The sequence below is a fragment of the Salmo salar genome, unplaced genomic scaffold, assembly GCF_965601325.2.
Source record: "Salmo salar unplaced genomic scaffold, fSalSal1 ptg000152l, whole genome shotgun sequence".
Lineage (NCBI taxonomy): Eukaryota > Metazoa > Chordata > Actinopteri > Salmoniformes > Salmonidae > Salmo > Salmo salar.
Window position 1 is genome coordinate 1,917,757 of NW_027675323.1, and position 27,244 is coordinate 1,945,000.

The 27,244-nt window shown below is 41.7% G+C and overlaps 1 protein-coding gene across 1 annotated transcript; it reads left to right on the top strand.

The window, feature by feature from the left end:
* The first annotated feature begins 3,846 nt into the window (after positions 1 to 3,846).
* LOC145867025 (tripartite motif-containing protein 16) lies at positions 3,847 to 11,142 on the top strand. Its single transcript, XM_082971069.1, has 6 exons — positions 3,847 to 4,493; positions 4,927 to 5,022; positions 9,375 to 9,608; positions 9,888 to 10,047; positions 10,173 to 10,232; positions 10,464 to 11,142. The coding sequence occupies exons 1-6, from the start codon at positions 3,897 to 3,899 to the stop codon at positions 10,970 to 10,972; spliced, it is 1,656 nt and encodes a 551-aa protein (XP_082827195.1). The 5' UTR covers positions 3,847 to 3,896; the 3' UTR covers positions 10,973 to 11,142.
* Positions 11,143 to 27,244: the final 16,102 nt, after the last annotated feature.

The window sequence follows — 27,244 nt, forward strand, 5'->3', positions numbered from 1 at the left end:
GGTGGCCTTCCAGCTACCACAGAACTCCTGTACTTCATCCACTGTCGGTCTCCCTCCATCACCACCAGCATCTTCAAAGGGACCTGGTACTTGGTCAGTGGACAAGGGAACCTCAGATTCAGGGTTCTCAATGGCTACAAGGTTGGGTGGGTGGGGGGGGGGGGGGGGGGGGGGGGGGGGCAGCTCCTCACTGTCAGAATCTGATTCCTGACTTTCATACTCAGACTCATTGTCAGAATTTTAACAAAAATCTCCATCATTTCCACATTTGTGAGTTGTCTCCTTTTGAAAGACATTGCTAATGCTACAGCTTAGCTCACTAGCTACATACATAAACAACAACACTGAATGGCTCAGAGTGAGAGGGGACGTGATTGACTGCCGGCATCCGTCACTTGTATCAATAAATCACCATCAGAAAATGTTTTGTGAGGTAATTATTTGTGTATTTACTGTTTTATTCACATGTTTTCAATTCTGGGTGACAAATCATGCATTCCGATTCTTGCATAGATTGTAATGGGCACATATTATGTGTGTAAAATACTTATTTGAAGGTTATACTGATTATGATGAGCTAAGCTAATTCCAGCTATGTGTATGGAGCCATGTTTGTTGACATACAATGCATTCTGGGTTTCACGTAATCATCCGTTTGACCAAAGATGTTATAACAAAATGAGGTGAGTAAAGAGTTCACTCATTTTTTGAGGACTTCCGGAAATGAATGGTGGGATGTGAACGACGGTAGATGACACACCGCTTCAACACTATAAACAGACCGAACTCATCTTGTCTTTTATTATCTTCGGTTTCTGTGAGGGAAAAATGCATGGCTGCTCGCCGAAACTAATCGTCGGATTACTGTCGATTTCTAGAAAGTGTTTTACCTAATTATTTCGATCAATGGTGAGCTCACCCCGTGATGTGATTAATTATACATAGTAATTGCAATTAGCTAATTCATATTGTAGTTTACGTCAGCCGAGAATTAGAAAATATGACTGCTTGTGTTGGGTCAATCTTTCTTCAGTTAGCGCTACGACAAATGTAGCCTACATTTTTTCCGGTTAGGATGATTGTGTTGTGATATATATATATACTTCTGTGAATATCTGAACCATTTGCATCAAAAAATAAACTGCTCACATTCTGGAGATAAACTTTGTAAGGACTGTGTGTGTTTTTGTGTAAATAGTTTCTGAAAAAAGTGTGTCCAGCTCAAATACTGATTGTTGCGTCATTGGAAACTGGCCGTTTTAAATAGCGTTCTAAACAAGAGTTCTAAACGAGCGTTCTAAATTAGTGTTCTAAAACAGCGTTCTAAACAAGCGTTCTAAATGAGTGTGTCCAGCTCAAATGCTGATTGTTGCGTCATTGTAAAGTGTCCGTTGTAACGGGGTTCCAACCTACTAATCAACCCGCTTCACTGTAGAACGGCTGGTATGAATAATAACAATGGCTGGGCTGATGGGCACTTCAGTGAGTTGGAGCCTTTGATTGCCCTGCCTCTGGGAGCCTGTCGACTTGTTACATGATTACTGAGTGAAAGAGAGCCTATGAAAGTTTTCATGGAGGGTGGGGGACCCCTGGTGGCTGAACCTGAGATCAATGAGAGAACTTGTCAGAAAAACGACAGAGTCCCACTTTCTCTGTCATTGTACAAAGTAGAGAGTGGGGGAAAAATGTGTAAAAATGTATACAGAGGCTCTTGAATTTGTCATAAAAAAAATTAAAATAGTGAAAAAGGATTAAAATAAAGTTCCAACAGTACATGAGATGATCAGACTGAACCAACTGCTATCTTAAAATGTTTATTCAGTTAGAAAACAGGATGTATTACATAAAGTTATCACAAAATTAAAGTTATCACACAATTAAATAATAAATCCTCACTCACACAGACAAACATGGCTTCATTATTGTTCACAGTTTATTATCATAGTTTCTCACAGATCCTGGCTTCCACTGTTAGAATGGCTGAGCGAGAGGAGATGGGGCTTTTTTCATAGCCTGAGAGAGAGAGAGAGACATTCAGTTTTACTAGAGGGGTTGGGTGCGCCTCCTGTTGGCTGAACCCGGGTGGGAGGTTCCCCCTTAGCAAGCAATGGACCCCAGCACACCACTGAAGCCATTAAGAACTATATTCAAAAACACACCTGGTAACCTGTTCAATCACCAGGCACACGGCTCAACATAGTTCAATGACAGAGACTGTGGACTTAGAATCATTTTGGGTAAAAAAATAAAATTGTGAAAATTAATAAAATAAAGTAGCAGCTGTCTTTGATATAATCAAAATTAACTAACTGCTATCTTGAAATGTAGAGAAAGTGTTTTAAAATAGGCATCCTATCATTTGAAAATTAGTTGAAAGGCTAAGGATTCTCTTCCTGAGAAGAAGCTGACAGCCTTCAAACAGAGCAAAAAAAGTGGTCCCAAACAATATGTCAAAATGAATTTAAAAAATGATACAGCTGTCTTTAATAAGATCAAACTGAACTAACTGCTATCTTGAAATGTTGAAAAAGTGTTTTTAAATAGGCATCCTGTGGTTCGGGCTATGTATTTAGGTAGAGGGGTGTTTGGTTTATGTGGTTCGGGCTATGTATTTAGGTTGAGGGGTGTTTGTTTTATGTGGTCAGGGGTTTGTTAGAACATAGACTATGTTAGTGTATTTCTATGTTCTGTCTTGTCTATTGTAGTTCTATGTTTAGTTTATTGGGGTTGGACCTTCAATTGGAGGCAGCTGGTTATCGTTGCCTCTGATTGAAGGTCCTATAATTAGGAGTTTGTTTGTCATGGGGGTTTTGTGGCTGATTGTTGCTGTGTATAGCTTTGTGCCTTACTGGCCTGTTCTTTGTCGTTTTGGTTTTCCTTCTTTGTCCTTTAATAAAAGAAGATGAGTGTACATTTTCCCGCTGCGTCTTGGTCTAAACCCTACGACACCTGTGACATTTACATTAGGGTGTATTGTTAGATACTACTGCACTGTTGGAACCAGGAACACAAGCATTTCACTACACCCACAAATAACATCTACTAAATATGTGTATGTGACCAATAACATTTTTATTTGATTGTATTTTTAAAAGTGTTACATAATTCTCAATCCGCTTTGCGTCGTGCCTAAAAACAGCACTTAGCCGTGGTACTGTATATTAGCCATATACTGTCACGACTTCCACCGAAGTCATTTCCTCTCCTTGTTCGGCGGTCGGCGTCACCGGTCTTCTAGTCATTGTCGATCCACTTTTTCATTTTCCATTTGTTTTGTCTTGTTTTCTTACACATCTGGTTTCCATTTCCATCATGAATTGTTGTGTATTTAACCCTCTGTTCCCCCCATGTCCTTGTGTGGAATTGTTTGTTTGTAAGTGCTTGTACTCTGTTACTGGTGCGCATCGGGGATTGTACCCATGTAGGTTCGTTTTGTATTAAACTGCTCCGGCTATTACCTATCTCTGCTCTCCTGCGTCTGACTTCACTGCCACCAGGTCCGCATTCCTTACATATACCACACCTCCTCAGGCCTTATTGCTTATTAGAACACATAAGTGTATTATAAGGCATTATAAAGGTCATTAAAATAATTCTAATATGTACTTCATAGAAACGGTTACCCTTTATATTCTAATAACTCACATTTTAAGATTCATTATTTCATTTATTCCATGTTAAGGGCTCTAACCAAGGAACAAGACTATTTGTCTCCCTCTTGCTGTTGCATGCAGTTCCTCTCTCTCTTCCTCCCTCCCTCTAACCCCTCCCTCCCTCTAACCCCACCCCTCTGGCAGAACCAGGAAATCCCTCCCCCTTCACAAACTCTCTTCTGAGGAAACGAAACTGATCTGAGTCTGTGTCGTCTGTCTGTGTGAGAGTGAACAACCGTCCAAATGGCTCAACAGGGAGTTCTGCTGGACCAGGACCAGTTCTGTTGTTCTGTCTGTCTGGATCTACTGAAGGAACCAGTCACCATCCCCTGTGGACACAGTTACTGTAGGAGCTGTATTGAGGGCTGCTGGGATCAGGATGTTCTGAAAGGGGTCTATAGCTGTCCACAGTGCAGACAGACCTTCACTCCAAGGCCTATTCTGACAAAAAGTAACCTATTGGCTGAGGTGGTGGAGAAACTGAAGAAGACAGGACTCCAGGCTGCTCCCCCTCCTGCTCTGTGCTATGCTGGACCTAGAGATGTGGCGTGTGATTTCTGCACTGGGACCAGAAAGCAGAAAGCCCTCATGTCCTGTCTGGCGTGTCTGGCCTCTTACTGTGAGACTCACCTCCAATCTCACTACGAATTTCCTGCTTTGAAGAAGCACAAGCTGGTCAAAGCCACCGCACAACTACAGGAGAAGATCTGCTCTCATCATGACAAACTGCTGGAGGTTTACTGTCGTACCGATCAGCAGTGTATCTGTTATCAGTGTTTGATGGATGAACATAAAGGCCATGATACAGTGTCAGCTGCAGCAGAGAGGACTGAGAAACAGGTAAGACCAGAACAACTTGTTGGTGACTGTCTGATAAACAAAGAATTAAAGATACAGTAGGAACTAAGGCTGTTTGAATATGAGATCATTGAAATGAAATGAATCCTCAGCAGAACAAATATGAACACAAACCTTGAGTATATTGATATGTCAACCCAGATTCTCTAAATGTATCACCATTTTATAATGTCAAAGACTATTATCATTCTGAATGCCCTTTTATGAGTCCAAAGTTCAGTCTCAACCTGTTGATACATGTAGTCCTACCATAAAAACTATAATCATTCACATAGCAACAAATAAATATCATTTAGTAAATGGACCATCCATTTTTTTAGATCTTCCTCTCTATGGGCCCTATGTCACATTACTATACTATTGATCTACTGGACTAATAAAGCTTGATAGCTCATTGAAGAGTGATTCTCCACAGAGGCAGCTGGGGATGAGTCAGCAGAAGGTCCAGCAGAGATTCCAGGAGAGAGAGAAGGAGCTGAAGGAGCTCCAACAGGCTGTGGAGTCTCTCAAGGTGAGTATTGTTGACCAGAGGAGACACACCATTTCACCTGTCTCCTCCAGTCAGAGAGAGAGAGAGAGGTAGAGGGGCCCCTATCCAATCCCACTGACCCCACTGTTGGGAACAGGTTGTCACTGCTGAGGCAGTGAAGAAAGTAGAGGAGGATGGGTCAAGGCTGAAGGATCCTGAGAGGATCCCTGTGAGTAGTAGATCTGTGACAGCACAGAGGGATGGGCCAACCAGCGATATATGCTTCAGTAAGGTTGGCTTCATAGTGTTCATAGCAAATGGTTATCAACTGTACCGCAGAAATGGAATGTAAATCACTGAAAAAAATATGTTTTGGTGGCAGCTGCAGAGAAGTATTTGATCATACTAGATTTGACTTCAGAAGAGTTCCAGGGTGTGTTGAGTGGTGGTGTCCCGTCCTCCCAGGTCGTTGGCCTGGTGCAGGAGCAGATAGGGTCAAAGTAGTGGAATGGGGGTAGTGGGTTTTAATGAGGGTAGGGTTAGTTGGCCTGGTGCAGGAGCAGATAGGGTCAAAGTAGTGGAATGTGGGTAGTGGGTTTTAATGAGTGTAGGGTTAGTTGGCCTGGTGCAGGAGCAGATAGGGTCAAAGTAGTGGAATGGGGTAGTGGGTTTTAATGAGTGTAGGGTTAGTTGGCCTGGTGCAGGAGCAGATAGGGTCAAAGTAGTGGAATGGGCTAGTGGGTTTTAATGAGTGTAGGGTTAGTTGGCCTGGTGCAGGAGCAGATAGGGTCAAAGTAGTGGAATGGGGTAGTGGGTTTTAATGAGTGTAGGGTTAGTTGGCCTGGTGCAGGAGCAGATAGGGTCAAAGTAGTGGAATGGGGTAGTGGGTTTTAATGAGTGTAGGGTTAGTTGGCCTGGTGCAGGAGCAGATAGGGTCAAAGTAGTGGAATGGGGTAGTGGGTTTTAATGAGTGTAGGGTTAGTTAGAAGGGTGTTTTTTAGTATTATCATATAATAGTTTATCATCTGGTAAATCTATTAGGAGTGACCTACTATTGGAGGTGTTAATGTTATTATGGAGAATTGAGAGAATGGGTCTAGTAGTGAGATTCTGCTGGGTCCCAGCACATTCAGGTGTGGAATGGAATGAAATTGTAGACTAGTTAGCTAAAATAACTTTAAAACAAGATATAATATATATTAATGTTCCACTGGGTAGAGGTGAGGACAAATGTGAGATCAGAGACATTTTGATAGATGTGTGGCAGAAGAGATGGGACTCTGAGCACAAGGGACGGCATTTATATGTCCTCTAAAGGTCGGTGGACCAAGGTTCAAAGGTCAGATTAGGAAGGAAGAGGTGGTGTTTCCTCGATTGTCTTTAGGACATTGTACATCGAACTGGTCCTTCCATCTGGTTGGCAGCATGTGAATGGTTTGTGTCTGGAGGGTATTGTCAATGAAACGGTGGAGCATGTGTTGTTATATTGTTGTAAGGATGTTGAAGAGAGGGAAAGATTGAAGTGTAGGGTCATTGAGGTTGGATGGGGGGTTGGGGGGGTTTGGAAGGGATTTGGGGGATGGGGGAGGGTCTATTAGAAGTTAGTAGGGATCTTTTTTATTTTCTCAGAAGTACTGAGTTAGGTAGGAGGATTTAGAAATGGTGTAAACCGTGATTGAACACACTCCAGCACAGTAGGAGGCGCCACGCTCCTTTAACGTTGGTTTGAGGACCGCCATTATACCATAGAAGAAGAAGAAGTTGGTAACGTGAGGTTTTGTCGTTCGTGAAGAGTGCAGCTATTCTTTTGCCTATTTTCCAAATGTATTTTGTCATGGTGGGAGGGTTTGTTTATCGGTTTCCTCTGTTTATCGGTTAGAGTTGAGGAGGGAGTAGGGTAGTTTGATGTCCTCAACCGAGTGGAGAAGAAACGCTGTCTCTTCAGGTGCGTTGTGGAGAATGGTGTGGAGGAATTATTGATCCTGGTCGGTGAACAGGTGGGAGAGGAACATATACACTCTGTATCCAGAATGAACAAGGCGGTGGTTGTGGTAATGTAAAAGGTGAGTCTTGTTACCCGGCTAGTTACCAGTATGATTTATGTGAGGGGTTGTGTTGGTGCTGATTTCGACAAGAGTAGTGGTGTCTAATCTGCCTCCGTTTATTACCACCGAACAGATCCGTAAAGAGTTGGTTCGTTTTGCTAAATGTGGAAGTGTTTATCTGAACGAAATTCAAGGTTAAACAGGGGAGGGGTGGTACACAGGGTTTGTTAGCACAGAGGAGCCCTTGTAGGTAACCTTGTAGGTTTACCTCAGGTAACTTATTATTAACTATCGTTGTAGGTTTACCTCATGTAACTTATTATTAACTATCCTTGTAGGTTTACCTCAGGTAACTTATTATTAACTCTCCTTGTAGGTTTACCTCACGTAACTTATTATTAACTAGGTTACAGCTACTTGGTGAGGTAGCTCACCATTCAACCTGGTTATAGATTGTAGTGACCTACCTATGTGATGGTTGGCGCAAAGCCTTCAAACGTTAAACATGTTCTGGTCATGGTTAACTGTATATATATATTTTTTTATATATAAAAAGGTGTAAATTCTCAACAAATCGCATGTCCCTGTTCTCTTTTTCAAGATGTGGCCGATTTAAACAGTCAGAAGAAAGAAAAAAAAGAAATAACCTTATTTTATTTGTTTCTAAATGGCTGCTGGGTAATATGATAATCGTTGAAATCTGTTGGTTCGTAGACATCAAATAGAGAGAATGCTGCGCAGGTTCACTGAGTTGTAAACCTAATGGATTGGTGGAGATCATTGTATATTGTATACTATCATAGTAGTGAGATTCTGCTGAGTCCCAGCACATTCAGGTGTGGAATGGAATGAAATTGTAGACTAGTTAGCTAAAACAATGGGGAAAGTTTTTACCAATTGTTGGTAGTTAAAACGTAAACCAGTTATTATTATAATACATTTTTTGATGGCTTGGTCCTAAGAACAGGTTTTAGTGGTAAATTAAAAAGGGAGACATTTTTTGGTGCCATTTAGGGAAAACTGAATTGGGTTTGTGGCTGGATCAGCAGCTCTTCATCATGCGGCCGGAGAGACTCAATACAACAGGGGTCTCTGATTTCTATGCTGCAGTACTGAGGGCCTGGCAGCTGCTGAGACCCACACGAGAGGAGGGGGGGTGGTGCCTGGGCCGTGGGTCTGGCCAAGATAAAGCAAAGCAGTGTGACACAAACAACAACACAGAGTTACATGGAATAAACAAACGTACAGTCAATAATACAGTAGAAAAGTCTATATACAGTTGTGCAAATGAGGTAAGATAAAGGAGGTAAGTTAATAAATAGGCCGTGGTGGCGAAATAATTACAATTTAGCAATTAAACACTGGAGTGATAGATGTGCAGAAGATGAATTTGCAAGTAGAGATACTATTAACTAACTGCTATCTCTCTGTCCCTCTCTCTCTCTGTCTCTCTCTCTCTCTGTCTCTCTCTGTCTCTCTCTCTTTCTCTCTCTTTCTCTCTCTCTCTGTCTCTCTCTCTCTCTGTCCCTCTCTCTCTGTCCCTCTCTCTCTCTGTCCCTCTCTCTCTCTGTCCCTCTCTTCTCTCTCTCTGTCCCTCTCTTCTCTCTCTCTGTCCCTCTCTTCTCTCTCTCTGTCCCTCTCTTCTCTCTCTCTGTCCCTCTCTCTCTCTCTCTCTCTGTCTCTCTCTCTCTGTCTCCCTCTCTCTGTCCCTCTCTCTCTTTCTCTTCTCTCTCTCTGTCCCTCTCTTCTCTCTCTCTGTCCCTCTCTTCTCTCTCTCTGTCCCTCTCTTCTCTCTCTCTGTCCCTCTCTCTCTCTCTCTGTCTCTCTCTCTCTCTCCCTCTCTGTCTCTCTCTGTCTCTGTCTCTCTCTGTCTCTCTCTCTCTCTCTCTGTCTCTCTCTCTCTCTCTCTCTGTCTCTCTCTCTCTCTCTCTCTCTCTGTCTCTCTCTGTCTCTCTCTCTGTCTCTCTCTCTCTCTCTGTCTCTCTCTCTCTCTGTCTCTCTCTCTCTCTCTCTGTCTCTGTCTCTGTCTCTGTCTCTGTCCCCTCTCTCTCTCTCTCTGTCCCTCTCTCTATCTCTGTCCCTCTCTGTCTCTCTCTCTCTCTCTCTCTCTCTGTCCCCCTCTCCCTCTCTCTCTCTGTCCCTCTCTTCTCTTTCTCTCTGTCCCTCTCTCTCTCTCTCTGTCCCTCTCTCTCTCTGTCCCTCTCTCTCTCTCTGTCCCTCTCTGTCCCTCTCTGTCCCTCCTCTCTCTCTGTCTCTCTCTCTCTCTCTCTGTCTCTGTCTCTCTGTCTCTCTCTCTCCTTCCTCTCTCTCTCTGTCCCTCTCTCTCTCTCTGTCCCTCTCTCTCAACAGCGCTCTGCACAGGCAGCAGTGGAGGACAGTGATCAGATCTTTACTGAGCTGATCCGCTCCATTGAGAGAAGGAGCTCTGAGGTGAAGGAGCTGATCAGAGCCCAAGAGAAGGCTCAAGTGAGTGAAGCTGAAGGAGTCCTGGAGCAACTGAAGCAGGAGATAGCTGAGCTGAGGAAGAGAAGCACTGAGCTGGAGCAGCTCTCACACACAGAGGATCACATCCATTTCCTCCAGGTAACTAAACTGTCTTGTTACATGTGATATGAAATGAACTTCATGTGAAACTATTCATCTTATGTTGTCCTGTCTGTTCCCCTCTCTCTCTCTCTCTCTCTGTCTCTCTCTCTCTCTCTCTCTCTCTCTCTCTCTCTCTGTCCCTCTCTCTCTCTCTCTCTCTCTCTCTGTCCCTCTCTCTCTCTCTCTCTCTCTCTCTCTCTCTCTCTCTCTCTCTGTCTGTCTCTGTCTCTCTCTCTCTCTCTGTCTCTGTCTCTCTCTGTCTGTCTCTCTCTCCAGAGTTATCAGTCTCTCTCCAGTATCAGTATATCTTCAGACTTACCCAGCATCGTTGTCCGTCCTCTTCAGTTCTTTGGAGATGTGAGTAAGACTGTGTCTGAACTGAGAGAGAAACTAGAAGACTTCCTTAAAGGAGAATGGACCAAGATCTCCACTACAGGTGTGTTGAAAACAATCAGAACATCAACTTTAGACCATTGAAAGTTCCCTACTAGTCATATACATGTGGAATATGGTATGATGATAACATTCCCTCTCTCTGTCAATGTGTTTGTGTGTCTGTAGTGAATATAGTGGAGGTTGTTCTGCCTCCAGAGCCCAAGACCAGAGAACAGTTGTTACAATGTGAGTCTCTTTATTGTGAAGTAACTAACAGTCTCTTTTTACTGCCACTCCTAACAATCCCTCTAGAAATATATAGCAATAGTAGATCTAATCAAAGACTGGGTATCTATCTGACTCCTCATATTTCTCTGATTTGATCTCTGCTGTGCTCTAATCAAAGACAGGGTAGATACAGTATCTGACTTAACTTATTGTTCTGACTCCCCTCATTGGTCTCTGCTCTTCTCCCAGATTCCTGTCAGCTCACACTGGACCCAAACACAGCAAACACACTCCTCTCTCTGTCTGAAGGGAACAGAAAGGTGACCTGTACAGGCCAAGTCCAACCATATCCTGACCATCCAGACAGATTCACCAACCATTACCAGGTTCTGTGTAGAGAGGGTCTGTCTGGACGCTGTTACTGGGAGGTGGAGAGGACTGGTAATGTTATTACAGCAGTCTCATATAAAGACATCAGCAGAACAGAGAGAGGTAATAGATTTGGATACAATAACAAGTCCTGGAGTTTACAGTGCTATAGTGATGGTTATTATTTCATACACAATAATGTTGAGACTAAAGTATCAGGCCCTCAGTCCTCCAGAGTAGGAGTGTACCTGGATCACAAGGCAGGTACTCTGTCCTTCTACAGTGTCTCTGACACAATGACCCTCCTCCACAGAGTCCAGACCACATTCACTCAGCCCCTCTATCCTGGGTTTAATATCTATGGTACTGCTGAGCTGGTTAAACTGTAGTAGGGTCCACATAGATACTAGTCATGCTGGTGTAGTCTATAGCTGAGCTGGTTAAACTGTAGTAGGGTCCACATAGATACTAGTCATGCTGGTGTAGTCTATAGCTGAGCTGGTTAAACTGTAGTAGGGTCCACATAGATACTAGTCATGCTGGTGTAGTCTATAGCTGAGCTGGTTAAACTGTAGTAGGGTCCACATAGATACTAGTCATGCTGGTGTAGTCTATAGCTGAGCTGGTTAAACTGTAGTAGGGTCCACATAGATACTAGTCATGCTGGTGTAGTCTATAGCTGAGCTGGTTAAACTGTAGTAGGGTCCACATAGATACTAGTCATGCTGGTGTAGTCTATAGCTGAGCTGGTTAAACTGTAGTAGGGTCCACATAGATACTAGTCATGCTGGTGTAGTCTATAGCTGAGCTGGTTAAACTGTAGTAGGGTCCACATAGATACTAGTCATGCTGGTGTAGTCTATAGCTGAGCTGGTTAAACTGTAGTAGGGTCCACATAGATACTAGTCATGCTGGTGTAGTCTATAGCTGAGCTGGTTAAACTGTAGTAGGGTCCACATAGATACTAGTCATGCTGGTGTAGTCTATAGCTGAGCTGGTTAAACTGTAGTAGGATCCACATAGATACTAGTCACGCTGGTGTAGTCTATAGCTGAGCTGGTTAAACTGTAGTAGGGTCCACATAGATACTAGTCACGCTGGTGTAGTCTATAGCTGAGCTGGTTAAACTGTAGTAGGATCCACATAGATACTAGTCACGCTGGTGTAGTCTATAGCTGAGCTGGTTAAACTGTAGTAGGATCCACATAGATACTAGTCATGCTGGTGTAGTCTATAGCTGAGCTGGTTAAACTGTAGTAGGGTCCACATAGATACTAGTCATGCTGGTGTAGTCTATAGCTGAGCTGGTTAAACTGTAGTAGGGTCCACATAGATACTAGTCATGCTGGTGTAGTCTATAGCTGAGCTGGTTAAACTGTAGTAGGATCCACATAGATACTAGTCATGCTGGTGTAGTCTATAGCTGAGCTGGTTAAACTGTAGTAGGGGCCACATAGATACTAGTCATGCTGGTGTAGTCTATATCTGAGCTGGTTAAACTGTAGTAGGGTCCACATAGATACTAGTCATGCTGGTGTAGTCTATAGCTGAGCTGGTTAAACTGTAGTAGGGTCCACATAGATACTAGTCATGCTTGTGTAGTCTATAGCTGAGCTGGTTAAACTGTAGTAGGGTCCACATAGATACTAGTCATGCTGGTGTAGTCTATAGCTGAGCTGGTTAAACTGTAGTAGGGTCCACATAGATACTAGTCATGCTGGTGTAGTCTATAGCTGAGCTGGTTAAACTGTAGTAGGGTCCACATAGATACTAGTCATGCTGGTATAGTCTATAGCTGAGCTGGTTAAACTGTAGTAGGGTCCACATAGATACTAGTCATGCTGGTGTAGTCTATAGCTGAGCTGGTTAAACTGTAGTAGGGTCCACATAGATACTAGTCATGCTGGTGTAGTCTATAGCTGAGCTGGTTAAACTGTAGTAGGGTCCACATAGATACTAGTCATGCTGGTGTAGTCTATAGCTGAGCTGGTTAAACTGTAGTAGGGTCCACATAGATACTAGTCATGCTGGTGTAGTCTATAGCTGAGCTGGTTAAACTGTAGTAGGGTCCACATAGATACTAGTCATGCTGGTGTAGTCTATAGCTGAGCTGGTTAAACTGTAGTAGGGTCCACATAGATACTAGTCATGCTGGTGTAGTCTATAGCTGAGCTGGTTAAACTGTAGTAGGGTCCACATAGATACTAGTCATGCTGGTGTAGTCTATAGCTGAGCTGGTTAAACTGTAGTAGGGTCCACATAGATACTAGTCATGCTGGTGTAGTCTATAGCTGAGCTGGTTAAACTGTAGTAGGGTCCACATAGATACTAGTCATGCTGGTGTAGTCTATAGCTGAGCTGGTTAAACTGTAGTAGGATCCACATAGATACTAGTCACGCTGGTGTAGTCTATAGCTGAGCTGGTTAAACTGTAGTAGGGTCCACATAGATACTAGTCATGCTGGTGTAGTCTATAGCTGAGCTGGTTAAACTGTAGTAGGATCCACATAGATACTAGTCACGCTGGTGTAGTCTATAGCTGAGCTGGTTAAACTGTAGTAGGATCCACATAGATACTAGTCACGCTGGTGTAGTCTATAGCTGAGCTGGTTAAACTGTAGTAGGGTCCACATAGATACTAGTCACGCTGGTGTAGTCTATAGCTGAGCTGGTTAAACTGTAGTAGGGTCCACATAGATACTAGTCATGCTGGTGTAGTCTATAGCTGAGCTGGTTAAACTGTAGTAGGATCCACATAGATACTAGTCATGCTGGTGTAGTCTATAGCTGAGCTGGTTAAACTGTAGTAGGGGCCACATAGATACTAGTCATGCTGGTGTAGTCTATATCTGAGCTGGTTAAACTGTAGTAGGGTCCACATAGATACTAGTCATGCTGGTGTAGTCTATAGCTGAGCTGGTTAAACTGTAGTAGGGTCCACATAGATACTAGTCATGCTGGTGTAGTCTATAGCTGAGCTGGTTAAACTGTAGTAGGGTCCACATAGATACTAGTCATGCTGGTGTAGTCTATAGCTGAGCTGGTTAAACTGTAGTAGGGTCCACATAGATACTAGTCATGCTGGTGTAGTCTATAGCTGAGCTGGTTAAACTGTAGTAGGGTCCACATAGATACTAGTCATGCTGGTGTAGTCTATAGCTGAGCTGGTTAAACTGTAGTAGGGTCCACATAGATACTAGTCATGCTGGTGTAGTCTATAGCTGAGCTGGTTAAACTGTAGTAGGGTCCACATAGATACTAGTCATGCTGGTGTAGTCTATAGCTGAGCTGGTTAAACTGTAGTAGGGTCCACATAGATACTAGTCACGCTGGTGTAGTCTATAGCTGAGCTGGTTAAACTGTAGTAGGGTCCACATAGATACTAGTCATGCCGGTGTAGTCTATAGCTGAGCTGGTTAAACTGTAGTAGGGTCCACATAGATACTAGTCATGCTGGTGTAGTCTATAGCTGAGCTGGTTAAACTGTAGTAGGCTCCACATAGATACTAGTCATGCTGGTGTAGTCTATAGCTGAGCTGGTTAAACTGTAGTAGGGTCCACATAGATACTAGTCATGCTGGTGTAGTCTATAGCTGAGCTGGTTAAACTGTAGTAGGATCCACATAGATACTAGTCATGCTGGTGTAGTCTATAGCTGAGCTGGTTAAACTGTAGTAGGGTCCACATAGATACTAGTCATGCTGGTGTAGTCTATAGCTGAGCTGGTTAAACTGTAGTAGGGTCCACATAGATACTAGTCATGCTGGTGTAGTCTATAGCTGAGCTGGTTAAACTGTAGTAGGGTCCACATAGATACTAGTCATGCTGGTGTAGTCTATAGCTGAGCTGGTTAAACTGTAGTAGGGTCCACATAGATACTAGTCATGCTGGTGTAGTCTATAGCTGAGCTGGTTAAACTGTAGTAGGGTCCACATAGATACTAGTCATGCTGGTGTAGTCTATAGCTGAGCTGGTTAAACTGTAGTAGGGTCCACATAGATACTAGTCATGCTGGTGTAGTCTATAGCTGAGCTGGTTAAACTGTAGTAGGGTCCACATAGATACTAGTCATGCTGGTGTAGTCTATAGCTGAGCTGGTTAAACTGTAGTAGGGTCCACATAGATACTAGTCATGCTGGTGTAGTCTATAGCTGAGCTGGTTAAACTGTAGTAGGGTCCACATAGATACTAGTCATGCTGGTGTAGTCTATAGCTGAGCTGGTTAAACTGTAGTAGGATCCACATAGATACTTAAATAAAAGCCCCACCACCTCTCGCTCAGCCATTCTAACAGTGGAAGCCAGGATCTGTGAGAAACTATGATAATAAAACTGTGAACAATAATGAAGCCATGTTTGTCTGTGTGAGTGAGGATGTATTATTTAATTGTGTGATAACTTTAATTCTGTGATAACTTTATGTAATACATCCTCTGTTTCCTAACTGAATAAACATTTTAAGATAGCAGTTGGTTCAGTCTGATCATCTCATGTACTGTTGGAACTTTATTTTAATCCTTTTTCACTATTTTTATTTTTTTATGACAAATTCAAGAGCCTCTGTATACATTTTTACACATTTTTCCCCCACTCTCTACTTTGTACAATGACAGAGAAAGTGGGACTCTTGTCGTTTTTCTGACAAGTTCTCTCATTGATCTCAGGTTCAGCCACCAGGGGTCCCCCACCCTCCATGAAAACTTTCATAGGCTCTCTTTCACTCAGTAATCATGTAACAAGTCGACAGGCTCCCAGAGGCAGGGCAATCAAAGGCTCCAACTCACTGAAGTGCCCATCAGCCCAGCCATTGTTATTATTCATACCAGCCGTTCTACAGTGAAGCGGGTTGATTAGTAGGTTGGAACCCCGTTACAACGGACACTTTACAATGACGCAACAATCAGCGTTTGAGCTGGACACACTCTTTTAGAACGCTCGTTTAGAACGCTTGTTTAGAACGCTGTTTTAGAACACTAATTTAGAACGCTCGTTTAGAACTCTTGTTTAGAACGCTATTTAAAACGGCCAGTTTCCAATGACGCAACAATCAGTATTTGAGCTGGACACACTTTTTTCAGAAACTATTTACACAAAAACACACACAGTCCTTACAAAGTTTATCTCCAGAATGTGAGCAGTTTATTTTTTGATGCAAATGGTTCAGATATTCACAGAAGTATATATATATATATATATAGCACAACACAATCATCGTAACCGGAAAAAATGTAGGCTACATTTGTCGTAGCGCTAACTGAAGAAAGATTGACCCAACACAAGCAGTCATATTTTCTAACTCTCGGCTGACGTAAACTACAATATGAATTAGCTATTTGCAATTACTATGTATAATTAATCACATCACGGGGTGAACTCACCATTGATCGAAATAATTAGGTAAAACACTTTCTAGAAATGGAAAGTTATCCGAGATTAGTTTCAGCGAGCAGCCATGCATTTTTTCCCCTCACAGAAACCGAAGATAATAAAAGACAAGATGAGTTCGGTCTGTTTATAGTGTTGAAGGGGTGTGTAATCTACCGTCGTTCACATCCCACCATTCATTTCCGGAAGTCCTCAAAAAATGAGTGAACTCTTACTCACCTCATTTTGTTATAACATCTTTGGTCAAACGGATGATTACGTGAAACCCAGAATGCATTGTATGTCAACAAACATGGCTCCATACACATAGCTGGAATTAGCTTAGCTCATCACAATCAGTATAACCTTCAAATAAGTATTTTACACACATAATATGTGCCCATTACAATCTATGCAAGAATCGGAATGCATGATTTGTCACCCAGAATTGAAAACATGTGAATAAAACAGTAAATACACAAATAATTACCTCACAAAACATTTTCTGATGGTGATTTATTGATACAAGTGACGCACGCCAGCAGTCAATCACGTCCCCTCTCACTCTGAGCCATTCAGTGTTGTTGTTTATGTAGCTAGTGAGCTAAGCTGTAGCATTAGCAATGTCTTTCAAAAGGAGACAACTCACAAATGTGGAAATTCTGGAGATTTTTTTTTACAATTCTGACAATGAGTCTGAGTCTGAAAGTCAGGAATCAGATTCTGACAGTGAGGAGCTGCCCCCCCCCCAACCTTGTAGCCATTGAGAACCCTGAATCTGAGGTTCCCTTGTCCACTGACCAAGTACCAGGTCCCTTTGAAGATGCTGGTGGTGATGGAGGGAGACCGACAGTGGATGAAGTACAGGAGTTCTGTGGTAGCTGGAAGGCCACCAGTCATTTCACCCCTCCTGGCCCTGCTGTTTGTTTTGATGAGTCCCAGTCTGGAGTCCATTTCCATCTGAGGCAGAGTGCTTCAAGTTGTTTCTGACAGAGGAGCTGGTGGGAAACATAGTACAGGAGACCAATCGCTATGCCTTGGAGCTACAAGAGAAGAGAGAGCCAGGAGTGAGGGGGGAAACTCGCTAAATGGGTGACAACCACAATTAGTGAAATGTATACCTTCCTGGTGACAGTCCTCCTCATGGGGATAGTAAAGAAGAACTCCCTAAGAGAATACTGGAGCACAGATCCTATGTTTGCAACTCCCTTCTTTGCCACCCTCTTTTCCCAAGACCGCTTCCTAATTCTGCTGCGATGCCTGCATTTCGTCAACAATGCTACTGCCATCCTAAGTGACCCGTTATACAAAATAAGAATTGTTCTTATCAGCCTGACTAGGGCTGGGCGATATATCGATATAAAAAATATATCGGTATATATTTTAAATGTGATATGAAATTAGACCATTTCGCATATATCGATATAGTTGAAATTTGCGCTTTGATCCTTGCTCCAAGCAAGCTGCAGACCCGGAGCTCTCTGCGCTGCTCCCCGCGCCTCCTCTTTCATGCACAGAGGGCGGAGGGGCAGGAACAGACACTTCAACAAACATGGAGGAAGCAACAGCGTCTGCGGAGCGTTTTGACGAGGAATTGGTTAGTAAAAGAAAAAGCATTGGCTCAGTAATTTGGAGATGGTTCGGATTCAAAGTATCAGATGAGCAACAAAATCACGTTATATGTAGGCAGTGCCATAAAAAAAGTTACAGCCAGGGGTGGAAGCACTACAATCTTTTTCACCACCTAAAACAGTGGCACAAACTGCAATACGAAGAGTGTGTGAAACTGCGCGCTGCAGAAGCCCCAGCCGCAAGCCGTCGACAACCCGAAAAAGCCCCGAAACAAAGCTCACTGCAAACTTCATTTTCCCGCAGTGTGCCTTTATGAAAAGAAAATTGGCAAGTGGTGTACTATAACTACAGCGGTGTCCTATCACATTGCTAAAGATATGGTCCCTGTTGCAACTGTGGAACAAGTCGGATTCAAAAAGCTACTGAAAACTATGGACCCGAGATATGAGCTTCCCAACTACTTTACACGAGAAGCACTGCCACAAATGTCCACTGAAGTCAGGCAGAGCCTTGCTGACCGGCTCGCTAACGGGACCCATTTTGGCGTTGACCAGCGATATGTGGGTCGAGCAGGACAATGTGAGCCTTTACATGAAGCGTGACATGTTCACTTCATTCAACGACTGGGGGAGATGAAAACAGCGTCGTGTCTCCAAAACAAGTTATTTCCCCCCAGGATCACACCGGTGAGCATATAGCTGAGGCCTCGCAGGACGCAAGCTGGGAAACTCCAAGAAAAGCATCCGGTTGCTATAACAACCGCCAACGGGAGCGACGTGGTCAGAGCGGTGGAGCTGAACGATGAGGATGCAGTGCTTCGGTCAGACTACACTTGGCTATTGGGGAGTGCAGTGTTTTATTAAGGACTATTCACATATTTTACTTTAAATAAAAAACATATTAAAATATTAGTTTTTCATTATTTTCCTTTGTGTCTGTCTGCAACTTTTTGTTTTATGCTGCTGTCTTGGCCAAAAATGGATTAATAAAACACAAAACATAAAGTGCTAAAAGTAAAATCACTTACAATACAGGATGGTAGATTTCAGAACCATATTTATTAGGTTATTGGATAAGAATTAGTGATGCATTGATGTGTTTACCACTTTAATGTTACAGCTGGTAAAGGTGAGGTAATTATGACTTTAAAATGCTGGTTAGCCTGTTGATATCATCAAGGTAACATATTTAGTTATTATGATAGACTATAGTTTTTTCTCTGGATTGAAGAGCCAACTGCAAAGTAACTAGAAACTAATGTTGACACGTAGGTAGGCCTAAACATTGTGGAGTTTTTAGTGGAGTAGAAATATGAAGTAGCATTAAATACTAAGCATAAATACTAAGAACAACAACAAGAACGAAACATCAGTAAATGTACATACAGTATAGTCATCATTTATAAATTATACACAAATAATAATACATAAAAATCACTTACAGGATTAAAATTCACAAAATAAATGAATATAATATTTGATATTTATGATTAGGACTGGCGTTGATTTAAAAAAAATAAACTATGAAACAAGAAAATATTAATGTAGAATATTTCTAAAGCTTGATTTTGGAAAGCACTTAGTTGTATGAGTGTGTTAAAGTGAAAACGGAGTCAAATTTCTCGCATAAGCACATTTGTTTAATAGTTTTTTTATGATTCTGACAGGACATGGCATGAATGACAAGCGCGTCACCCGGGCCATTTCTCTGTGCAAGAGAATTGTAAGCTGTTTTTGGTACAGCTGGAAGAAAAGGAGACATCTTGCTGAAGTCCAGATTCAGCTGGGTCTGCCAAGTCACCAACTCATAACCGAGTCTGCCACACGCTGGGGATCAAGGCAGCAGATGATAGAGAGAGTCCTGGAGCAGGAAGGAGCACTGGCCAAAGTCCTGTCTAATGACAAAAAGACCAGGCACCTTGTCCCTACCTGGCAGGACTTAGAGGTCCTAGAAGCAGTCCAAAAGGTGCTGAAACCTCTCCAGGACTTTACCGATGCTTTGTCAGGTGAGGAGTACGTCACTCTATCATATGTAAAACCTGTGCTGCACCTTTTTAACGAAAGTCTCCTGGCATGTGAAGAGGGTGATAGCGAGCTTTGCAAATCGATCAAGACCAGCATTGTTGAGTACCTCAACCGCAAGTATTCTGACCCAGCCACTACTGACCTATTGGAGATGGCTTCATTTGTGGATCCACGCTTCAGGGCCACCTATATCCCAAGTGAAAAAGTTGATGCATTGAAGCACAGAGCTGTCTTGGAGGTGGAGACGCTACTGGCTGATCAGAGCAGTTGTCAACCGCCTTACCTACGTGTGCCAACTGTGCCTGAGCCTGCAGATGGAGAAGCAGCAGTGGCACCAAAAGCTAAGACACTGGCAAGCTTCTTCAAGCAGCGCACAGCCACCACCACTGCGCCACCAACCAAGAGGGAGGCTATTGAAAATGAACTGTCAAGTTACTTGCAGTCAGCAAGTGTGGAGAGTGACACTGATCCCCTCAAGTGGTGGAAGGATCATGAAGTTGTCTTTCCAGCTCTGAGCCACCTGGCAAAAAAGTATCTCTTGGTACCAGCTACCAGTTCACCCTCCGAAAGGGTTTTCAGCTGCAGTGGCAATATCGTGACCTGCCACAGAGCATCTCTGAAGCCGGATGCCGTTGACAGGCTGGTGTTTCTCGTACAAAATCTTTAAACGAAGGAGGACACGCTTGTCTTCTAATGTCTACCTCAAGACAGCATTACTGTTTATCAAAGTAAAAAAAGAGGGGAAAATGTTTATTTAGTTGATAGTCTGTTTCTTGTGCAACTGGTTGAGGCTGTTCAGATAAGAAATTGAGTTAACAAAAAGCAAATGGTAATCTCAGGCTGATGTTTAAAACACATTTTCTCAAACTGAGCACTTTATTTTGTTCTTTATTTATATATAATTGCTGCCCTTACTAGGGTTTGTCATATTTTATTATTTTGTAATGTTCGTTATTTGCATCTGTGGATTTGTTAGAAAGGAGAAGAAATCTGTAATTTGATTTTAATAAGCCATTTAAAAGTTGTCAAACTAAAAAAAAAGTTGACTTTTCTCATAAATATATATAATATTTATTTCAGAAAAAGATAGGCCTATTTTATTTTATAGGCTATTTTTGTTTAAGATATTTGTATTTATTTAAATGTGCACCTTATGGAGCTTTGATTTCAAAAAGGTCGTCCTGTTGTTCTACAGTGTTTATGTTTACATGTTGTTGTTATTTGAACAGCTGAGCATTTAATCTGAACCAGGTGAAGAGCCCTGTTTATTATTTATTCATTTGATTTTTCAACTGTTCACTGAAATAGCCGCTTTCAATAAAACTACTTGAGACATGTCATATCTGGCTTTGACTTTGACTGAACATTTGCTCTCACTTTGCAGAAAAAAATATCAGGATATATATCTTATATCGATATTCAGCCTAAATATATCAGGATATGACTTTTGGTCCATATCGCCCAGCCCTGCCTACCAGACATCTTCTTGAGAGAAGATAAGGTCAGGGACTCCTGTCTTACTCTCCGTCATGTTGAAATAGGTTCTCCTGTCTTACTCTCCGTCATGTTGAAATAGGTTCTCCTGTCTTACTCTCCGTCATGTTGAAATAGGTTCTCCTGTCTTACTCTCTGTCATGTTGAAATAGGTTCTCCTGTCTTACTCTCTGTCATGTTGAAATAGGTTCTCCTGTCTTACTCTCCGTCATGTTGAAATAGGTTCTCCTGTCTTACTTTCTGTCATGTTGAAATAGGTTTGTTCTTCTTGAGAGAACTAACCCAAAATTAGTCCAACTAACCCAAAATTAGTCGAAAGGCTAAGGGATTCTCTTCCTGAGAAGAAGCTGACAGCCTTCAAACAGAGCAAAAAAAGTGGTCCCAAACAATATGTCAAAATGAATAAAATAATTATACCTTAAGTTGCAACTTATTCTGTTTAGGTTTAACCTCTATGGGCTAGGTGGGACGCTTGCACCTACTAAAGTGTTTTTAAATAGGCATCCTATCATTTGAAAATTAGTCGAAAGGCTAAGTGATTCTCCTCCTGAGAAGAAGTTGACAGCCTTCAAACAGAGCAAAAAAAGTGGTCCCAAACAATATGTCAAAATGAATAAAAAAATGATACAGCTGTCTTTAATAAGATCAAACTGAACTAACTGCTATCTTGAAATGTTGAAAAAGTGTTTTTAAATAGCTCAGTCTTATCACTCAATATGAGTCAAAATCTGTCACTTCCAGGAGTGCTCATTTTGTCAAAAATGAAAAAAATAACAACTCACAGCTGTGTTAATAGACCCAACTCAAACATCTGCTATCTTGAAATGTCCAAAAAAGGTATTTAAATGGGCCTACCAGACATCTTCTTGAGAGAAGATAAGGCCAGGGATCTCTCTGGTTACCCACAAAGCAATTTCCTCCTTTGGCCGTCTCTCCTTCCAGTTCTCTGCTGCCAATGACTGGAACGAACTACAAAAATCTCTGAAACTGGAAACACATATCTCCTTCACTAGCTTTAAGCACCAGCTGTCAGAGCAGCTCACAGATCACTGCACCTGTACATAGCCCATCTATAATTTAGCCCAACTACCTCTTCCCCTAATGTATTTATTTATTTATTTATTAATTTATTTTGCTCCTTTGCACCCCATTATTTCTATGTCTACTTTGCACTTTCTTCCACTACAAATCTACCATTCCAGAGTTTTACTTGCTATATTGTATTTACTTTGCCACCATGGCCTTTTTGCCTTTACCTCCCTTATCTCACCTCATTTGCTCACATTGTATATAGACTTATTTTTTTACTGTATTATTGACTGTACGTTTGTTTATTCCATGTGTAACTCTGTGTTGTTGTATGTTGTCGAACTGCTTTGCTTTATCTTGGCCAGGTCGCAATTGTAAATGAGAACTTGTTCTCAACTTGCCTACCTGGTTAAATAAAGGTGAAATAAATAAAAATGTATATACTGTATTCCAGTCATGGTTCATCCTATATAACTACTGCTGTCCACTTCATATGTATATACTGTATTCTAGTCATGGTTCATCCTATATAACTACTGCTGTCCACTTCATATGTATATACTGTATTCTAGTCATGGTTCATCCTATATAACTACTGCTGTCCACTTCATATGTATATACTGTATTCTAGTCATGGTTCATCCTATATAACTACTACTGTCCACTTCATATGTATATACTGTATTTTAGTCATGGTTCATCCTATATAACTACTGCTGTCCACTTCATATGTATATACTGTATTCCAGTCCTGGTTCATCCTATATAACTACTGCTGTCCACTTCATATGTATATACTGTATTCTAGTCATGGTTCATCCTATATAACTACTGCTGTCCACTTCATATGTATATACTGTATTCTAGTCATGGTTCATCCTATATAACTACTGCTGTACATCTACTATTCTTCAGATATACTACAGATGTACTCCAAATTGTCTATGCATCACATCACAGTACACAATATATATATATATATATATATATATATATATATATATATATACATTGCTTGTCCTAATATTTTCATTGACTTTTTAGATTTGCCCTCTGTGAGCTGGGAACACAAGCATTGTTAGATATTACTGCACTGTTGGAGCCAGGAACACAAGCATTGTTAGATATTACTGCACTGTTGGAGCCGGGAACACAAGCATTGTTAGATATTACTGCACTGTTGGAACCAGGAACACAAGCATTGTTAGATATTACTGCACTGTTGGAACCAGGAACACAAGCATTTCACTTCACCCACAATAACATCTGATAAATATGTGTATGAAACCAATGAAATGAAATGTGATTGTATTGTTGAAAGTGTTAGATAATTCTCAATCCGTGTTGTGTCTTGTCTAAGAACAGCCCTTAGCCGTGGTTCTGTATAATAACCATATATCACACCTCCTCAGGACTTATTGATTTATAAGGCATTATAAAGGTGATTAAAATAATGATACATACGTACTTCATAGAAAACTGTTACCCTTCATATATTCTAACAACTCACATTTTAAGATTCATTATGTCATTTGTTCCATGTTAAGGGCTCTAACATTGGAACAAAACTATTTGTCTCCCTCTTGATGTTGCATGCAGTTCCTCTCTCTCTTCCTCCCTCCCTCTAACCCCTCCCTCAGGTAACTTATTAACTATCCTTGTAGGTTTACCTCAGGTAACTTATTAACTATCCTTGTAGGTTTACCTCAGGTAACTTATTATTAACTAACCTTGTAGGTTTACCTCAGGTAACTTATTATTAACTATCCTTGTAGGTTTACCTCAGGTAACTTATTATTAACTAACCTTGTAGGTTTACCTCAGGTAACTTATTATTAACTATCCTTGTAGGTTTACCTCAGGTAACTTATTATTAACTAGGTTACAGCTACTTGGTGAGGAAGCTCACTGTTCACCTGGTTATAGATTGTGATGGCCTATAGGGATGGTTGGCGCAAAGCCTTCAAACGTTAAACATGTTCTGGTCATGGTTAACTCTATATATATATATATATATATATTTTATATATAAAAAGGTGTAGATTCTCAACAAATCGCATGTCCCTGTTCTCTTTTTCAAGATGTGGCCGATTTAAACAGTCAGAAGAAAGAATAAAAAGAAATAACCTTTTTATTTGTTTCTAAATGGCTGCTGGGTAATATGATAATCGTTGAAATCTGTTGGTTCGTAGACATCAAATAGAGAGAATGCTGCGCAGGTTCACTGAGTTGTAAACCTAATGGATAGGTGGAGATCATTGATTTGTAGCTCTGACTCAGTTGCTACCTCAGATTATGAGCCTATCAAGTGTGGTGAATGAGGTATGTAGTTCCCACAGAAGACCACAGGGAGGAGCAAGAGAGATATAAACCCATACAGTTTATCTCTTTAAATACCCTGAACCTAACAATCAATCTAATGTATTTATGAAGACCTTTTTACATCAGCAGATGTCACAAAGTGCTGTACAGAAACTCTAACCCTACGTATAACCTGTTTTATCCTGAACCCTAATTCTAGGGTAGGGTAGCCTAGAACCCCTTTAGAAACTATTATAGTAATAATATTATGTTAGTAAATACCATTATAGTACTAAATAGGTTCTATTGTTATTTTTTAATAAAACCTATGTATAGTACTTAGCATTTAACCTCTATGGGACCGGCGGGACGAATTCGTCCCACCTACGTAACAGCCACTGCCAGCCTGTGGCGCGATTTTCAAAATCTTCAAAATCCTATTACTTCAATTTCTCAAACATATGACTATTTTACAGCCATTTAAAGATAAGACTCTCGTTAATCTAACCACACTGTCCGATTTCAAAAAGGCTTTACAACGAAAGCAAAACATTAGATTATGTCAGCAGAGTACCAAGCCAGAAATAATCAGACACCCATTTTTCAAGCCAGCATATAATGTCACCAAAACCCAGAAGACAGCTAAATGCAGCACTCACCTTTGATGATCTTCATCAGATGACAACCCTAGGACATTATGTTATACAATACATGCATGTTTTGTTCAATCAAGTTCATATTTATATCAAAAACCAGCTTTTTACATTAGCATGTGACGTTCAGAACTAGCATACCCCCCGCAAACTTACGGGGAATTCGCTAACATTTTACTAAATTACTCACGATAAACGTTCACAAAAAGCATAACAATTATTTTAAGAATTATAGATACAGACCTCCTCTATGCACTCGATATGTCCGATTTTAAAATAGCTTTTTGGTGAAAGCACATTTTTCAATATTCTAAGTACATAGCCCAGGCATCACGGGCTCGCTATTTAGACACCCGGCAAGTTTAGCACTCACCATAATCATATTTACTATTATAAAAATGTCATTACCTTTTGTTGTCTTCGTCAGAATGCACACCCAGGACGTCTACTTCAATAACAAATGTTGGTTTGGTCCAAAATAATCCATCGTTATATCCGAATAGCGGCGTTTTGTTCGTGCGTTCCAGACACTATCCGAAATAGTAAAGAAGTGTCGCGCGCTTGGCGCAATTCCTGACAATAAAATTCAAAGTATTCCATTGCCGTACGTCGAAGCATGTCAACCGCTGTTTAAAATCAATTTTTACGTCATTTTTCTCGTAGAAAAGCGATAAAATTCCGACAGGGAATCTCCTTTTCGGCAAACAGAGGAAAAAATCCCAAAGGCGGGGGCGGTCGGGGTCACGCGCATAAGCTAGTGTCTCTTGATGGGCCACTTGAGAAAGGCGATAATGTGTTTCAGCCTGGGGCTGGAATGACGACATTCTCTTTTTTCCCGGGCTCTGAGAGCCTATGGACGACGTGGGAAGTGTCACGTTAGAGCAGAGATCCTTAGTAAATGATAGAGATGGCAAAGAAGTTCCAGAAATGGTCAGACAGGCCACTTCCTGTAAAGGAATCTCTCAGGTTTTGACCTGCCATTTGAGTTCTGTTATACTCACAGACACCATTCAAACAGTTTTAGAAAATTTAGGGTGTTTTCTATCCATATGTAATAAGTATATGCATATTCTAGTTACTGAGTAGGAGTGGTAACCAGATTAAATCGGGTATGTTTTTTATCCAGCCGTGTCAATGCTGCCCCCTAGCCCTAACAGGTTAACTGTTTTTTTGTTATTTTATTATATTTATTATTTAGAGGAGTCTGTCTAATTAATGAAAAGTTAAGTTATTGCCAGACTTTTTAATGAGACCTTTATTTAACTAGGCAGGTCAGTTAAGAACAAATTCTATTTACAATGACGGCCTCCTGGGGACCAGTGGGTTAACTGCCTTGTTCAGCGGCAGAACAACAGAGTTTTACCTTGTCAACTCTGAGGTCGTCCCATTGTTTCCGAAAGGGGAAAGTTTTTACCAATTGTTGGTAGTTAAAACGTAAACCAGTTATTATTATTATACATTTTTTTATGGCTTGGTCCTAAGAACAGGTTTTAGTGGTAAATTAAAAAGGGAGACAGTTTTTGGTGCCATTTATGGAAAACTGAATTGGGTTTGTGGCTGGATCAGCAGCTCTTCATCATGCGGCCGGAGAGACTCAATACAACAGGGGTCTCTGATTTCTATGCTGCAGTACTGAGGGCCTGGCAGCTGCTGAGACCCACACGAGAGGAGGGGGTGGTGGTGGTGCCTGGGCCGTGGGTCTGGGAGGAACCACTGATCACTGGGTTTGGTGGACCTGGAGAGCAGGGTGGCAGCGTTCTGACTCAAAGCAGCACAGAGGCTACTGTACCGTACGGAGGTGGGCTTAGCGGGAGGGAAGGGGCATCAGAGGCAGGGGGTTGTGGGGGCTGAGAGCATGGCAGGGTATAGGTGGAGGGTGCTTTATAAGCTCCCAGTGCTGGAAAGGTCAGGGGTTATCCAGTGGAGGGTATTACATGGAGCCCTGGACACCAATAGCTGATTGGCTCGGGTTGACCTGGGAGTTGAGGAGGGGTTGTCCGTTTTCTACAATGACAGACTGTTCATCATGTTTTCTCTGTGTTGCCGGGGTAATGCCATTACTGTTTATTTAATTTCACCTTTATTTAACCAGGTGGGCCAGTTGAGAACAAGTCCTTTATTTAACCAGGTGGGCAAGTTGAGAACAAGTCCTTTATTTAACCAGGTGGGCCAGTTGAGAACAAGTCCTTTATTTAACCAGGTGGGCCAGTTGAGAACAAGTCCTT

Bases quoted from the DNA above. Each gene is read 5' to 3' on its own strand.
- LOC145867025 (XM_082971069.1), top strand. From the start codon at position 3,897: ATGGCTCAACAGGGAGTTCTGCTGGACCAGGACCAGTTCTGTTGTTCT. The intron at 5,023-9,374 runs GTGAGTATTGTT...CTCTCTCAACAG, and splicing joins AGGCTGTGGAGTCTCTCAAG to CGCTCTGCACAGGCAGCAGT. The intron at 9,609-9,887 runs GTAACTAAACTG...CTCTCTCTCCAG, and splicing joins ATCACATCCATTTCCTCCAG to AGTTATCAGTCTCTCTCCAG.